This window comes from Poecile atricapillus, chromosome 19 (assembly GCF_030490865.1).
Source record: "Poecile atricapillus isolate bPoeAtr1 chromosome 19, bPoeAtr1.hap1, whole genome shotgun sequence".
Taxonomy (NCBI): Eukaryota; Metazoa; Chordata; class Aves; order Passeriformes; family Paridae; genus Poecile; species Poecile atricapillus.
The window spans coordinates 9,078,471-9,095,798 of record NC_081267.1 but is presented as its reverse complement, the minus strand read 5'-3'; the positions used below and the strand labels follow the sequence as shown (position 1 = coordinate 9,095,798).

Below are 17,328 nucleotides of genomic sequence, written 5' to 3'. Positions count from 1 at the left end.
ATTATTTTGAGCCCATTCTTCCCCAGCTGGGGAGGGCTTAGCATTGTGTTTTGCTAACAAAGCAATGAATGCAGCTTTATCTTTTATACTAGAGTTTTCAGAGTGTTCACTCATCTTTGTGTGTGTGAAGGGCCCAGTACCACTACAGGGAGGTAAAACTTAAGTTACGCACAAACGCAGCCTTTGCCACGTCACCCTTCACGTCCCTGTATGGATGAAGAGACTAAATCTGCTTGGGAGGCACCCCTTTATGTTAAAATTCAAGTTTGTCTCTTCACTACACCAAGCAGTCAAAATTCATCAAAAACACATAACAGTACACAGAACCACTACAGGGAGGTAAAACTCAGTCACACTACATCAGACGCAGCCAGCGCTGTGTTCCCCCCTGCCGTGGGTGGAGAGACCAAATCTGCTTGGGAGGCACTCCTTTAGTTCAAAATTCAGGTTGTCTCTCCGCTACACCAAGCAGTCAACATATAAAAAATCAGTAAGTCCCACCTTTTGTACTCAAAGGTCCCGTGTAAAATTCTGAAGACAGAGCCCTCAAACGAGTGTAGGGGTGCTTTTCACCTGGGTGTGTGCAGTTTGCGAGAAATTCGAGTCGCCTCCCTTGCTTTCTAGACACTGCTCACCAGCGTGGCAGGCTAGGTGCGGCTGAAGCGAAACGTCCTTCCCCTGATACAGACTGCACAACAACCTGCAACCCCTTCTGTCTCTGAGAATCCTGTCCGTGACGCCAATTTATGTCACGATCCGCAAGGTGGGATTCGTGATGTGGTTCTTTTAGTCGGTTTTAGAGTACAAAAGATTATCAGCAAACCAAGGACTTAAACAGCAAAACACACTTTATTGAGTGCTCATCAGCACTAATATGCGATAGAGAGAGAGAAAGGAGAAAGCAAAGCATAAGGAAAAGAGAGTAAGGGGATTATAGCTACCAACGTCGGAGTCCACTCAGCCGTCCAACGACGCAGAGTCTTCTGTCCGTTGGGGAGATCTCAAAGGAAGGTAAGTTTGGGGTATAATTTTATAGTCTTTTGCAAAGCGAGGGGCGCAGGGCCAAAAACAGAGGAGATTGATGATCATTGTGATGAATTCCATTGCGCAGGGGACAGGTGTAGGGTACAGAGCGATCCATGTCGTGCAAGTCTCTGCTCACCAGCAGGAACGAGGGCAATGTGTGGTGGAAAACCCATTGCACAGGGTACCACGCACAAACCTCCGTTCACCAGCTGGAATGAGAGCCATGAGTCGTGGAAAACCCGTTGCGCAGGTTACCAAGCCTCTGCTCACCAGCAGGAACAAGAGCAGTGTACCATGCAACCACCTGCAAACAATCACTTAGCAAACATCCACCTCAGCTAGGCCCAAACCCCCAAACCAAGTCCCTTGTGATATTCAGGGTCTCAGTCTCTGTCCTTGAGACGGTTGTGAGACAGATGAGGGAATCTTCGGACCGTCTCTTACACCCTGTCAATGCAAGAATTGGTAGAAAATAACTTTGACCAGTGTTTCCATTTTTACAGACCACGGAGAAGACTAAAAAATCTCCCAGGATGGGGTTTGGAGGCCTCATCACATAAGCAGCAGGTAGAGGCTGAGGGCTCTGGGCTGTGCAGCTGCAAGGCCCTGCCAGAGGCAACTTGTGCAGCCCTTTGGCCATGGCTGCTGGCCCTGGGCCTGAGGCCAGCAGGGGACAAGTGACCCTGGCAGCCCTGGGGCCTCATTGCCTCCTTGTCCCTGCTCAGCAGCCTGGCAGGGGCCGCCCCATGGTGCTGCCCTTGGCATTGCACATCCCCACATGCCAGTGGCCCGGGAAGAGCCCTGAGCAATGAGGGAGGGACAGCATCTGCCTTGCCAGGGGCTGGGGCTCAGCCCTTGGCCCTTGGCATTCCTGAAACACATCCAGCTTTGCTCAGCACCACAGACACCTTTCCCTTGCTTGTCCGCAGCTGGCATCAGGGCCTCCAGTCTTCTGCTCTACCTGGAACCTGGGGTCGCTTTCCCACTCGTGTCTCTCATTTCAACTACAAGAAACTTCAGTGTTTCCATCTGACTTGGAGTTCTTGAGAAGTTTTTGGAGCACACTCTGAGGGACTGAGTGTGATGCAAAGAGCCCCAAAGGCCCGAGAGGGTGATGAAAGTGCTGGTGCTGTGTCTGTGCTGCTGAGCTGGGCCGGGCTCCTGGCCCAGAGGCAGCTCCTGGCAAGGGCAGTGCTGCAGAGAGACAGCTCTGGCCAGGAGCAGCTCCTGAGCACAGCCCAGCAGGGCTGGGGCCTTGCCAGGGCAGCTCAGGGACACCAGCAGGCCCAGACAGAGCTCCCAGGGGCTCAGCACTGGCAGGGGCTGGGGGATGTGCCAGAGGGGGCTGTGTCACAGCAGCACCTCTGTGGCTGTGTCCTGGAGCCCCAGAGCAGCTGTGATATCAGAAAGGGGCTGTGTGACAGCTCAGAGTGGGTTGTGTGAGGTCACAGATGGGGCTGTGACATGACAGAGTTTGTTGTGTGAGGTCACTGAGCAGCTATGGCATCATAGAGGGGATTCTGTGACATCAGAAATCAGGGTGTGATGTCACAGTGTGGGATGGGTGATATCACTTAGTGGGCTGTGACATCACAGAGAGGACTATGACATCAGAGGTTGAATGCATGACATCACAGAGTGGGTTGTGACATCACAGAGTTTCTGTATGACATCACAGAGCCACCACAGGGTGGGCTGTGACATTACTGAGTGGGCTGTGAGGTCAGAGAGCAGACACCACAATCCCAGAGGGCGGCTCTGTGACATCAGACAGCAGATTGTGACATCACAGAGCAGCTGTGTGACATCAGAGAGAAGAGTGTGTGATGTCAGAGAGAAGGCTGTGACATCAGAGAGTGGGTTCTGCCATCTCAGAGGGGCTGGGACATCACAGTCCAGACTGGGACATCACAGAATGGCTGTGGGACATCCCAAGGTCTGTGGGGCATGGGACAGGGGGACAGGGACCCCCCAGCAGCATCCCCATGTCCCCCAGGGCCAGAGCCTGGGCCAGGGCTCCTTCACCCTGTCACCAACGAGGGCTTGAGAGCGCTTAAAAATCCCCAGCAAGGGAGCAGCAAAAACCAGATTTAATATTAAGCACCAGCAGCACAAAGTTCCTTGGCAAGAGTCACTCTGCTCCTGACTGGACACTTCAGGCACAGCAAGGAAACAAAGCAACAACAAAACCAAACAAAATCCAGGCAATCCAACCAGAAATGAACCCAGAACCGTCCCTCTGTGTGTGTGTGTGTGTGTGTTTGAGCTTAACAGAGATCAAACTTAACAGGACTTCACTTATGCCTTAATTTATACCACAAACATCACAATTTAGCAAAAGCACTTAACAGTATTTAAGCTGACTTATAACATATGACTTCAGGATTTAACAGTGGAATAACACTTAACAATATTCAACTTGGTTTACTGTTGTAATCACAGGCACTGAGAGTGTGCACTTATCTCTGATGCCTGGCTCTGACATCCAAGAAAACTCTGAATTTCATATAACACTGTGAAAACAACTGTTAAATAGAAAAACCAGGAGGGTAAGTGTGTAGATTAGAGAGATTTCTTATGTCATTGCGTGAAAAAGTTCAGGTTTGGAGTTTAAACTTTTTTAGAAAATAGAGGACAAGATGGAGGATTCAGGGTGTTGTCTCTTGTCCTTCTTTCTTCTTCATCTTCTTCTTCTAGAGGTTTTTGGGTAGTAGTAGGTGATTGGATAGAGAATGCTGCAGTGCAGCACACAGGTGTTGGGTCATTGGGTCACTAAGAAAAAATATCTCCTTGGCATTTGTTAATTGGGTAAATGAACATATAAAAAACCTTGAAGAAGATCTTTGTTAGTCATTTTGCACTTTTCTATCTTAGTGCACATAGCTGCTTGTGGCTCCTTGTACCCTGTATACATGTAATGGAGATAAAAGAAGAATAAACAACCAAGTCCAAACAAGAGAAAACTGCCTCTCTCTCATCAATCTTCAGTCCAAGGGGGAAAAAGAACCCATCCACAAGTGTCCCATCAGGACACCAGGGCCACACTGCACCACTGCAGACGGGAGCAAACCCTTGTGGACTGCGTGCCTTACAAATCTGCTAAACCCATGTCACACACATCCCTGAATTTAGACATTTTAAATATGTACATTTATCCACAGATACCTTTTCATCAGCAATATGTGCTATAAAACACCCAAGAGAAAAGGGTCGGGATGCCATTGCACACTGGCAGTCAGCCTTTGCTGTTTTGAGCATCCCTCATAGCATCAAAACAACACACATCTCACAGAAAACAAAACATTTCCTGCAGCCCTGGAGTGTAACACACCACACTGGCGTTCCTCAAATAACAATAAAACAGGCCATTGTGGGAAGAGCACATGGCACTTTAACAGGAATTACTGAAAAACAAGAGGGAGGAATGTGTGGTGGGACCCCAGAAAGCAAAGTAGCTAAGGCTGTTCATACAATAAATCATTCAGCAGTATCAGAAGATCCCCAAACCCAGGCTTGCTTGAACTCTGCAATTCTAACACAAGTGAAAGACTTAGCAATGTGAGCTCTAACAAGAATTACCAACTTGTCAGTGCCAACCCAAAGCTATTCAAGTAGAAGATAAAACCCCAATGAGCTATATATGCAGTGAAGCAAGGGGTCAATTAATGCTACAACTGGCACAAGATAATGCAAACCAAGACTATATAAAAATTATAGCTGCAGTACCTCAAGGGAATCCATCTCTGGAGGAGATGATTACAGCATGTGCTAAGGTTGGGACTGGATCTCATCACATGGATATGCTAGCCAATTCTATTACAGCTGCTGTTAAACTCACACCCCATTGCTACAAGTGTGGACAACAAGGCCACAGGAAAATAAACTGTCCACACAAGCCCATTCCACAGGGGACAGCTCAGGGACAAAGAAGTGATAATGCAAGCTGCAACCAATGTGAAAGAGTGAAACATACAGCCAAAGGACACAAACAACACCCTCCTGACAGTACCTCTACGGATGTGATGGAGCAGATTAAAGAAGAGTAACCAGAACAACTTATTCACCATGAAAATCAGACTCTTGAAAAGACAGTTCATTTAAAATCTGTTTGTTTACAAATTGTTTTTCTGCTAAGTTGGGTTTTTCTCACGGCTCTAAATGTTGAATGGCTTTTGTTTCTTGTTTATAGAGTTCAGGATAATCTCAGTTCAAAATACTTTCTTGTTTTTTAATGTTAAGTTGTAACTTTTAACTATAAGTAATTAACCTGTGGCTTGTTAGCTTAAAGGATTGTGATCCTGTCTGCCAGCTCCTGGAAGGGAGTGTTGCAAACTCAATTCAGTACACAAAGCATATTGCTAGCTGAAGAGAATTAATTGTGTCAAGTTAACTAGAAAACTTCATTCAAATTAAACCCATGCTGTCCCTGTTATCATGTCTGCAAAGGGCCCTTGCAGATAGGGTAACAGAGAGCATTTTATATTTTTTAATTTAACCAAAAAGGGTAAATAGTCACAGTATGGTCACAGTACAGCTGGTCAGGACTGGACAAGGTAAATCTAGACATAACACAAATCTAATTTAGCAGTAAATTCTCTTTAGCCATAGATTTTAGCACAAATTTAATTTAGTGAGCCTAATTCATGTCTGAACCACTGCACACCACTGGCCAGGATGCAAGGCAGGGAGGGAAGTATCAGCCAATGGCTGTCTAGCCTGGGAAATTTGAATTTGGTATTCAAGTGAGTTCTGAATAATAAACGAGGCTGTTTTGTCTGATGAGCACCTGGAGCATGAGTCATGGATTTTGTCTCCTCACTCACGACCAGCACGTTACAGATACACCTTGGGCAGTACAAGAGCCTGGCCAGGGCTACACCCAAGATGGACCAAAAATGGTCATAAAAATGGACAACTCATCACGAGGTCCCACATTTTTAGAAATTTAGGTCCATCTGCATATTTGGGTTCATTGTCCAGTTACAGCTTCAGATGATGAAGTCCCATCCTTCTTGTTTTCTCTCTTCAGTCCACCCTTGTTTATGCTTTTGGGCCTGGAACTTATAACAATTGTCCTTGGTATCAAGCTAGAAAAGGAATTGTTTTTTCTACCTACTCTGTGAAGAGAGCTCACTAACACTTAACGTGAAGTTCAAAACTACAAACCTAGGCAGTGCAGAATATGAAAGATATGAAAGCTAAAACATGAGGCATCACACCCTGAGGGGCTGTGGAATTGAATAATTTTGGAGAGGGATTGAGTAGGATTCAGTGGCATTAAGTGGTTTTGAGGTGACAGATCGATCCCTCTCACCTCTTTGAGTGCCAAGAAATGGAGACAACTCCACCAAATAACCCCACAACCCTCAAATACTCACAAGTATCTCCAAGATTGCCTTGAAGCACTAGTAAAATGTGAGGTTTTAGATGCCTTTGATGAATTTGTTGACTTTTACCACCATTTGTTGGATTTAAAGGGATGAAGATGAATCAAAAGATACCTGAAACCAAAATAAAATGACCTCCAGCCCAGTGTGTTCCCAACACAGATCACTGGGAACGTGGGTCATCAGGGCTCTGCCCAACGTGGGTCCTCTGATGGGGGATGGAGCTGGAGCAGAACATGAAGCTCTTCCTGCACTTGGGGCACTCGCAGGGCTTCCCTTACCGGTGCCTCTGTTGGTGTTGGGTCAAGGTAGAGCTCCTGGAGAAGCTCTTCCCACACTGGGGACACTTGTAGGGCCTCTCCCCAGTGTGGATGCGCCGGTGGGTGATGAGGTTGGAGTTTCGCTTGAAGCCCTTCCTGCACTCGGGACAGCGGAAGGGCCTCACATCCGTGTGAATCCGCTGGTGCAGGAGGAGAGTGGAGCTGGTCTGAAACCTCTTCCCACACTCGGGACACTCGTAGGGCCTCTCCCCAGTGTGGATCATCTGGTGGATGGTCAGCTGGGACCTCTGGCTGAAAGTCATCCCACACTCCCCACACTCATAGGGACGTTCCCCAGTGTGGATCCTCTGGTGGAGAATCAGGCTGTTGCTGTGGCTGAAGCTCTTCCCACATTCCCCACAGTCGTAGGGCCTCTCCCCAGTGTGGATGCGCTGGTGCCTGATGAGGGTGGAGTTGTGCTTGAAGCCCTCCCCACAGTCGGGGCAGCGAAAGGGCCTCTCATCCGTGTGAATCCGCTGGTGCAGAAGGAGAGTGGAGCTGGTCTGAAACCTCTTCCCACACTCACCACACTCGTAGGGCCTCTCCCCAGTGTGGATGAGATGGTGGATGGTCAGCTGGGACCTCTGGCTGAAGGTCATCCCACACTCCCCACACTCATAGGGACGTTCCCCAGTGTGGGTCCTCTGGTGGATGATCAGGTGGGATCTCTGGCTGAAGCTCTTCCCACATTTCCCACACTCGTAGGGCCTCTCCCCAGTGTGGATGCGCCGGTGGGTGATGAGGTTGGAGTTTTGCTTGAAGCCCTCCCCACAGTCAGGGCAGCGGAAGGGCCTCTCATCCATGTGAATCCGCTGGTGCAGGAGGAGATTTGAGCTGGTCTGAAACCTCTTCCCACACTCAGGACACTCGTAGGGCCTCTCCCCAGTGTGGATGCGCTGGTGGGTGATGAGGTTGGAGCTGCAGCTGAAGCCCTTCCCACATTGCCCACACTTGTAGGGCCAGTCCCCAGTGTGGATCATCCGGTGGCGGATCAGGCGGTTGCTCTGGCTGAAGCTCTTCCCACACTCCAAGCACTTGTAGGGCTTCTCCCCATCCTGAAGCTGCTCATGGACCACCAGCTCAGAGTCCTGGCTGGATCTCCGGCCACCTTCCCGGCACAGGGTGGGTCTTTCCTCCTCAGAGCACCCTGGGATGGGTTTGGAGCCCCTCCTCCTGCGGGATCTCTGAAGCTTTTCCTCCCCGTTGGATTCCTGTGCCCTGGAACTGCTCAAAACGACCTCTTCCACGAGGTTCTGCTGTGGGGATTTGTCCTCCCTGGTCTCCATCCTCAGCTCCTTGTCTGGGGGAGGAAGGACAAGGAGAGGATGGGATTTGCCTCCGTGCCAGAGGGAAGGGGAAGGAGATCCCCCCAGTGCGTCCCCGGCAGGACGGCGTCGGCAGCGGGGTTGTCCTGCAGCCAGGGGCCAGGCTGGGCTGGGAGATGGAGCAGGAGAGAGGGGGAAAGGGGCACTGACTTCCTCCTCACCTGCCTGGGTGTCCTGGGGCATCTTCCTCTTCCTCACAGCCTCCTTCTCCATCCAGCCAAGATTTCGGAATGAAAAATCCTGGTTTGGGGAAAAATATAATGCATGAGCACATTGGGTTAGGGTGCTCCTCCTGCCCAAGTTCATCTCTAGAAGTTACCGGGCATCTGGGGTCCATAAAAACCTCCCAAACACCAAGATTCAGCCCTGAAAATGCCTCCCAGGAGTTTCCCATCTCTGGTCTCTCCCTTGTGGTGTTCAGGGGTTCTGTCCCAGCTCCTGGGGGTCCTTGCACTGGGGTTCCTCTGTCTACTCAGTCCCTGCCCACCCCAGGTTGCTGGGAGTGCCAGAAATCCAAAAAGTCCCCCCCATTTCCATCTCTTCATTTAGGGATGATGAGGCTTTTTGGATTCCCATGGTCCCTTGTCCCGTGATTCCCTGCTTTGGGGTGCAGGGGGTCCAAGGAGTCCCCCCTGCCCCTCTCCAGGCTGTTGAGGGTCCCGTGAATTGTGGCGCTTCCCCTCTCTGGGCTCCCCACTTTGGGGTCCTGGGGTACACAGGGCTCTGCTCCTCCCGGCTGCCTCTGACAGCAGCCACCACCAGGACCCCCCAATGTCCCCCCAAGGGGCATTTTCTGCTCAGCTTTGGAGTTCTTCATTCTCCAAACATCCCCCCCATAAAACCCAACCTAGGGATCCCCCAGGATATCTAGGTCAAGCTCCCCCACCCTGGTCACCTGTGGGATGGGGGGGGGTGATGATCTCACAGGTGGAGGGCTGTGTATTCAGGGAGTGCTCGACTTCGTGGTCCCTTCTACTTCCCCTGATCTTCATTTGTCCCTCTTCTTCCTCCTCTTCATCCTCCCTAACTCCACCTTCTTCTACTTCCATCCCTTCTCTCTCTCCTTCTTCATCCCTCCTCTTCCATCCCTCCTCCTCCTCCTCCCCCAGGAGCAGTGACACCCTCGGTGCCCCGTTCCCAAACCCCTCACAGCCCACGGCAGGAGCGGGGATGGAGCCGGGACAGGTCGGGATGGGCAGCGCGGGGCTCTCCGCTGCTCCCACCCGCTGGGGACGGGGGGAACCCGGCCCAGGGAAAAGGAGAGGGAAACTGGGAAAATTGGGGGCTGCAGATCCAACCTGGGGCTGGCTGGGGACCCTGGCTGGGGACTGCCAGCCCTTGGGGCTCCTCTGGGGAGATGCGGGAGGGGGGAACACAGAGAGGGCTGGGGGATCCCAGGAGTGGCAGCACTGGCAGGGACTGGTTTGTACTGGGATCATCCTGGCAGTGGCTGAGATTGCACTGGCTGTGTAGTGACATCATACTGGGATCATACTGGGAGCAGCTGGGCCCATGCCAGGAGAGATTGCGATCACACTGAGGGAGACTGGAATCATACTGGGATCAGACTGGGATCATACTGGGATCATACTGGCAGTGAGTAGGAGCCTGCAGGGGGCAACTGAGACCAGGTTGTGAGGAACTGGGAATATGCCCTGCGCTCCCCAGAACCCCGGCATCACCCCCCATAGGTCCCATATGTCCCCCAAACCCTTCAGGATCCCCGAGTGCCCCCTCAGCGCCCGTTCGGGACTCCCCAAAGCGTCCCTGGATCCCTGAATGCTCCCGACCCCACAGATTTCTCTTCCAGCCACTGCTGGGAATTCATCTCCCATCATCCCACAACACAGTTCCGCGCCCAAACCTCCTGCCGTGTCCCGCGCCCAAACCTCCTGCCGTGCCCCGCGCCCTAAAGAGCCCGGTTACAGCTCCCCAGGTTCCCCCCAAGTGCTCCCGAGCCGTATACATTCGCCCCCAGGACCTGCAGCACGGCTCGGACGCAAAAGTTTTCTCCAAGTGTCTTCCCCGCACCGCCGAACGCGCCTTCCGAGCCACTTCCGGAACTACAGCTCCCATCATGCTCCGCGGCGCCCATAGAGCGCTATTCCAGCCGGGACTCCATCTCCCGTCATGCCCCGCGCCTCACCGAAACCCATTGGAGCTGCGCCTTCAACTCCCGTGATGCTCCGCGGCCCCATTAAACCGTATTATACCGGCGCCTACAACTCCCATCATCCCCCGCGGCCCATAGATTCCCTGTTACAGCCCCCCAAGTGCCCGCCCGGACCCCGAAGGGCCCCCAGATTCCCCTCCCTGACCTCCAAGTGCCCCCCTGGACCCCCAAGTGCTCCCCCGGATCCCGAATTGTCCCACAGAATCCCTAAGTGCCCCTCCAAGTGCCCACCCGGCTCCCCCACGTGTCCTCCAGACCCCCAAGTTCTCTCTAAATTCCCTCCCCAGACCCAAAACTGCCCCAGATGTTCCCCAGAAAAGTCCCCGTGGACCCCAAAGTGGTCCCTTTTACCCTGTCTGAGAAAATTATTAAAAAAGATGATCAAAAAACTAAAAATAGGAGTAATTAGCATAAAGAGGGAGAAATAGTAGTCAATTAATTAATGAATGGAATTGTGTTACTTTGAACCAAGGACCAATAATGGTTTTAGTTGCTAAGAATGTATCAATTCTTTCATATAAATATAAAAGTTAGGTTATAAAAATGCAGAACAATATTATTATAAAAATAAAATATTTATTTTTATAAATTAATTAGATTTTAATGATAAAGAAAAATTATAAAGATAAATATTTTCAATGTTTTGGGATGTCAGTCCCAGGTGGGCAATGTCAGACATGCTGAGGGTCAGGGTGAGGAGCAGGTTGTCCAAACAGGGACAGCCCGCTAGGGGCTCATTCTTCTCTGTGACCAGACCTCCCAAGGATATTTTCAGCATCAAGATCACTTGGGGAATGTTTCTGTCACCTCTTCTCTCAACTAGAAAATAAAAAAATACGCCCTTGATCTAAAAAAAATAAAACGGGGTAGATTTTCAAATCTTCCTCCTCAACAGAACTCCAAACTGACTCCAAGCAGCTGCACACGCCTTGGACTTGAAGACAACGGAAGGAAGAGAAAGAGCCCCCGAGGCTTTCTGTATTTTAATGAACCCCAGGCTGGATTTGGGGCTGAGTCCAGGACCCTCAGGCACTGAGAGAAGGTTGAAGGAGCTGCTCAAGGAGTCAGAAGCAAAACTCCAAGTCCCTTGGAGCATCCCTGGGCCCCACTGACTGCCGGCTCCTGGCACACTCAGCCATGGCATGGTCCAGTCTCACGCTGGGACACCTCCTGCACCAAAATTCTACCCTGGCAGGGACTTTTCTTTCTCCTCCCCTCCAGGCTGAACCTGCCAAGCTGCACTTTGGGGAGGTTTCCTTCTCTTGCCACTGCCAAGGAAAGCTGTGTCTCCTGCTGTTCACAAACAGAGAGGGCTGCTGGGGGATGTGGGGGTTGGAGGCTGCCTGGGGTACAGTGACCATGAAATCATCGAGTTTTGAAATACTCTGTGAAAGAAGGAGGGGCATCAACAAAACTCCTACACTGGACTTAGGAAGGGCAGACTTCAGCTGATTAAGGATGCAGATTTGGGGAGTACCAAATCAGATACTGAGTTTTTTAAGGGCAACAGCCTTTTAAATCAAAGCATTCCGGGAAGGATGGACACACTTCAAGAAAGAAATCTTGAAGGAGCAGGAACAGCCTGAACCTCTCTTATGAAAAATGAGCTAGCGAGGAAAATGACCGACCTGAGTGGGCAGAGAGCTTTTGGACGAAGTCAAGGAAAAAATGAGGGTCCATCACCTTTGGGCAGAGCGGCAGGCAACTCAGGAAACGTTTAAGGATGTCATTAGGTCATGCAGGAAGAAAAGTAGAGAGGTGAAAGCTCAGTTAGAACTTAACCTGGATCCCTCTATGAAGGATAATAAAAATGTTTTTATAAATACATTAATGGCAAAAGGAAGGCTATGGACAACCTCCATTCCTTATTGGGGGGGATATGGTTACCAAAGATGAGGAAAAGGCTGAGGTACTCAACACGTTCTTTGCCTCAATATTTAATAAAACATAAACATGAAATTTTAAATATTTAATAAAGATTAAATAAATAAAACCACCTTTTCAACATCAAGACAGGTTTTCCTCAGGACAAGTGTTCTCCTGAGCTGGTAGATGGGGACAGGGAGCAGAAGAGCCCCCTGTAATCCAGGAGGAAGCAGTCAGAGACCTGCTGAGCCACTCAGATGCTCACAGGTGGATGGGATCGGATGGGATCCATGCTAGGGGGATGAGGGAGCTGGTGGATGAGCTCCCCAAGCTGCTCTCCATCATTTCTCCTCATCAGTCCTGGCTCACTGGGGAGGTCCCAGAGGACTGGAGGTGCCAGTGTGAGCCCATCCCCAAGAAGGGCTGGCAGGAGGCTCTGGGGAACTGCAGGCCTGTCAGCCTGAGCTCGGTGCCTGGTGAGGTTTTAGAACAGATCCCCTTGAGTGCCATCACACGGCACCTCCAGGATGGCCCAGGGCTCAGACCCAGCCAGCGTGGCTTTAGGAGGGGCAGGTCCTGCCTGACCAACCTGATCTCCTTTTATAACCAGCTGAGCCGCCTGGTGGGTGCGGGAAAGGCTCTGGATGTGTCAAGCTGGACTTCAGCAAGGCCTTGGACACGGAGAGCCACAGCATTCCCTGGAAAAGCTGCAGCCCACGGCTTGGACAGGAGCACTCTTTGCTGGCTGCAGAACTGGCTGGAGGCCGGGCCCAGAGAGTGGTGGGGATGGTGCTGCATCCAGCTGGTGTCCAGTCCCTGGTGGTGTCCCCAGGGATCTGTGCTGGGCCCAGTCCTGGTTAATATCTTCACTGAGGGTCTGGCTGAGGGGGTCGAGTCCAGCACTCACAAATTGCAGATGACACCAAGCTGGCTGCGAGTGGGGATCTGCTGGAGGGCAGGACAAGGAGACTCAGCCTTAAGCTGCACCAGGGCAGGTTTAGGCTGGACAATAGGAAGGAGTTCTTCCCAGAAAGGCTGATTGGGAATTGGAATGGGCTGGCCAGGGGGGAGGTGGCAGAGTCTCTGTCCCTCTCCAGTGGAGTGCGGGAGTGACATCAATCTGTGCTTAATAACTGATTTTGCTTTAAAACAATTGCTTCAAAATTGCTTTCTATTACACCCTGAGTGTCTGTGCTTGTTTTATATTAGTTGATACTTGGTGAGGAGGGAAGAAGCCACCCATGCAAATGATTTTTCTAGGAGGGGGCTGCTAAGAGCTTCCTCTGTTCTTAGCAAAACCAACAGCTGGCTGGCTCTGAGAACTGACAACCTATGAAACCATTTAGAAGCTGGATCCTCCTGTGTGAAATCCCCATTTTAAAGACAGGCAAGGCCAGGAAAGCTCTCTGTTGTTTCCGGCTGTGAAGAGTTAACTGGGTGCTGGTCAGGCCGGCCCTGCTCCAGCCTGGCCTGCACCGAGCCGGGCTCCGCCAGGCCCCGGGAGCGGCTCTGGGCTGGGCCAGGCCCCTTCACCACGGCCCGCGCGGCCCCAGCGGCTGCCGGGCACAGGGAGGGGAAGCCATCGGCCCACAGCAGGAATTGAAGGGAGCAGGGGCCTGGGACCAGCCATGAGGGCAGAACAGCCACAACTGTTCTGGCTGGGCCCCCTGAGATCTTGGCACAGCCCCAGCACGGCCTGAAATCCATCACCGTGACTGCTTCGGCCACTGCCCGGCAGAAACCATCATGAGCATCTGCAGGTCTGGGTGAGATATTAACTCTTTCTGTGCACAGATGAGACCTGCAGACCTCGATCCTCCCCTTGGGTGAGAGGAAAGGACAGAGTGGGAGACTAATGCCACAAGTATGGTAGGCTACACCTGTCTTCATATGTCATTGAATTAGAGAAAAACTCTCTCCAGGGAAAATTATGCAACACTTTGCCTCACAATCCATCAACCTTAATTACAATGAGTGGTTGATCTTAATTACAATCCGATTAGAGCAAATCAGCATTGTGTGAATGGCAAGAAGAATTTGCTTGTCAACAGATGAATATGTCCCACTCAAGAATGAACAAAATCTGCCTTTACTTGGAAGAAAGTAGACATGGAGCAATGCAGTATTTGGGTTTTAGCCAGTGATAAATGGGGCAAGAAGCTGTAACAACTCATCTGTTTTACAGAATACAAGTACTGATACAACCAATGCTGCACCCACACTGAAGGGATCTTCAGGACATTCCTTTATTTCTTAACAAGGAATGGGCAGCAAAATGCTGGCATTTATCTGAACTGGAAGCCATGTTCCTCTCCTGTTTCTGCTTGAGCACACTGTTCTTTGCAGACTTCACTGTGCAGCCCATCAATCCTCTCTTGGCCAACAGCTAAATGGCACAACTACCAAAACACAGGTGCCAGCATCATCACCCCAGCATTATTCCAGCACTGCTTTGCTGGTGCACAGGAGCACAGAATGGCTTGGCTTGGAAGGGACATTTAAAGGCCATCTAGTGCAGTGCCCTGCAGAGAGCAGGGACACCTTTAGATCAGGTTGCTCAGAGCATGAGCTTGAATGTCAGCAGGGATGGATGCCCACCTCTCTGGGCAACCTGTATCAGGGTTTCAAAACCCCCAGTGTAAAAAATGTGAGTTTCTTTCTTATATCTAGTCTGAGGCTATTGTCTTTTAGATTGAGAACATTCCCCCTCAGTCTTGTCACAACAGGCCCTACTAAAAATTTTGTCCTGTCTTTTTTACAAGCCCCCTTAAAGTACTGAAAGGGAGCAATCAGGTCTCTGTGGAGCCTTCTCTCTTCCAGGCTGAACACCCCCAGCTATCCCAGCCTGTCTCCAAAGCAGAGGGGCTCCAGCCCTCAGAGCATTTTGTCCCTCCTCTGGACCAGCTCCAACAGGACCATGTCCTTCCTGTGCTGGGCACCCAGAGGTGGATGCAGTACTCCAGGTGGGTTCGCACCAGAGGAGAGGGGTGGTGGAATCACCTCCTTCAAGCTGCTGGGCACCCTCCTTTGGAGGCACATGGCTGGCTCATGTTCAGCCTCTCACCTTGCAGCAGCCACAAGTCCTTCTCAGCAGGGCTGCTCTCCATCCCTTCATCCCCCAGCCTGTGAGTTCAGCTGGGCTGGGACCCAGTCATAGCCCTTGGACAGAGCTGCAGGGCAGGATGAGCTCCCTAGTGAAGAAGGCAGATCCCACTCCCCACACAATTCCACCCTGGCCATGAGGTCACAGCAGCCTGTGGGGTGACAGCAGGCTGAGGTGACAGCAGGCTCTGAGGTCACAGAGGTCCCAGAGCCCCGTGGTTGCACAGCACCACAAGGACCGAGCAGTCAGTCCTTGACCACGACTGTTGTGGCAGCAGCGGCGGCAGCAGCAGCGGTGCTGACATTGGGACAGCGGTGTCAGGACAGTGGTGGCAGCAAGAGCTGCAGGACTGGCAGAGGGCAAGGCACCATGGCCTTTGCTCTGCGCCTCCTCCTCCTGCTCCTCCTGGCAGTGGCCCTGCCTGACAGGGCTGCCCAGGCTGCTCCATGGCGAGCAAAGCGAGCAGGTGAGCCCGCGGCCTCGGTCCCCTTTCCCGGGACAGCGCTCCCTTCTCCCTGGGAAGCTTTGGGGATGGTTTTCCCCAGCGCTTTAGGGGGGGTTTCCTCTGTGGGAGGGAGAGAGACCTCAGGGGCCCTGGGCTGGTCCTGCTGCCCCTCCAGAGATGTTGCACGGGGCCTGCAAAGAGGGTGGAGAGTGTCCAGAGCTAGCCCAGAGCTCCCCAGGCCCCTCTGCAGCTTTGGCCATGTCCATTGACATCTGGCTCCCACAGCCTTACCCAATCACCTTGCAGTGCCCAGTTCCCTAAGGCAGAAGGGGATCCCAGCACACCATGGAATGATTCTGATCTGTGCTCCCTTCCAGATGAGGGTGGTAGGAAGGCTTCTCAGGCAGCTTGGCTTCATGATGATTTTCTGCCTCTGGAGCCCCATGCAGGTATGTTCTCACTGTCCCAACAAGGAATAATCATTGACAACCTGGCAGGAACCAGGTGACAGAAGCTTCTGTGGCTGTTGAGTTACAGGTGTGTCTGCAGCAAGGACATTTCAAGCTCCTTTTCTGGTTGCTGCACGCAAGCCCAGCTCCCATCCCAGGGGTGAGTTGTGTGTCCCTGCTGATCCCACAGGCTGAGCCCTGGTTCTGTGGGATCCATTCATCTGAAATGGAAATACTTTCTGTTAAGGTTCTCCTAGAGGGAGGAACAAACCTACAGAAGACAAGATGCTGAGTGAACTGGATAGACACCATGGTGGGTCCATGTCCCTCAGCCTTCTCCTGACACTCAGCAGCCGGGGGCTTTCCCTGCACATCTGGACACACTGTGCCCAGCATGGCAGGAAGGGATCCATGTCAGCCTCACTGCCCCACTGCTGCTTTCATGGCCTGCAGGGCTGTTTCCCAGCCTGGCCTGGCTGCAGCTTCTCCCCAGCCTCTGCAGGAAGGCATTTGGCATCAGCTGACAGGGAGCCCAAACTGCAGCACAGGCCATGCACACCCTGAGATCCCCTGAAAATTTCCCAGTCTTGGGGTAGATGTGGAATGGCAGCTCTTTGGAGGAGGGAGGGCCCTGGCCTGGCTCCAAAGTTTTGATGGCTTCCTGAACCTTATCCATGACTTTGACAAGTATTGCCTCTTGAACATGCCACCTTCCTGTTGGGGAACAGCCCCACCTGATCCAGCTGTGGCTCTTCCTTTCTCCAGAGATGAACCCAAAGGCTGTGCTGAACGCAGCGTTTCCCGGAGGAAGCAGTGGCTCATGGGCAGCCTCTGCTGCAGGAAGGGAGGCCATGCCAGGCACAGTCACAGTCCCAGGAGGTAATTGCTGTGCCTCTGGGCCTGAGCCCTGCTGAGGCTTGAGCTGCCATCTCTGCTGCTTGGCTGTGTGAGCACAGTGCAGAGGAATTATCCTGAGCAGGCTCAGGGCACTTGGCTACTGAGCAGTCCTGCTGGGATCCCTCCATGGGAGACACGTCCCAAAACCTGGCAGCTGCTGCAAGGGGTGCCCATGGTGGGGAAAGGGCTGAGGGGGAGGGTAAAGCTCCAGTGTGCCCTGACAGGGCCTGGCTCTGTCCCCTTGGGCTGGGGGAGCAGTCCCAGCTGAAGGAGAGAGGGCAGGAGAGAGGGCAGGAGGGAGGTTCCGTTACCTGTGGCACTGAATGCTGCGGTTTGG

General features: G+C 52.0%; 1 protein-coding gene and 1 pseudogene across 1 annotated transcript; one reads left to right on the top strand and one right to left on the bottom strand.

Moving 5' to 3' along the window:
• The window catches only part of LOC131586345 (uncharacterized), a 982,094-nt pseudogene that overhangs the window by 766,028 nt on the left and 198,738 nt on the right, over positions 1–17,328 (top strand).
• On the bottom strand, positions 2,341–10,103 carry LOC131586392 (zinc finger protein ZFP2-like). Its single transcript, XM_058853222.1, has 4 exons — positions 10,040–10,103; positions 8,220–8,298; positions 7,537–8,033; positions 2,341–7,452 (listed from the first exon to the last, which is right to left on the bottom strand). The coding sequence occupies exons 2-4, from the start codon at positions 8,269–8,271 to the stop codon at positions 6,691–6,693; spliced, it is 1,311 nt and encodes a 436-aa protein (XP_058709205.1). The 5' UTR covers positions 8,272–8,298; positions 10,040–10,103; the 3' UTR covers positions 2,341–6,690.

Excerpts from the sequence above, each read along its gene's own strand:
- LOC131586392 (XM_058853222.1), bottom strand. The coding sequence starts at position 8,271 with ATGGAGAAGGAGGCTGTGAGGAAGAGGAAGATGCCCCAGGACACCCAG. Across the intron at positions 8,034-8,219 it reads GCCCCAGGACACCCAGGCAG|ACAAGGAGCTGAGGATGGAG; the intron begins GTGAGGAGGAAG and ends TTCCTCCCCCAG. Across the intron at positions 7,453-7,536 it reads TCCTGCACCAGCGGATTCAC|ACTGGGGAGAGGCCCTACGA; the intron begins ATGGATGAGAGG and ends CGGCGCATCCAC.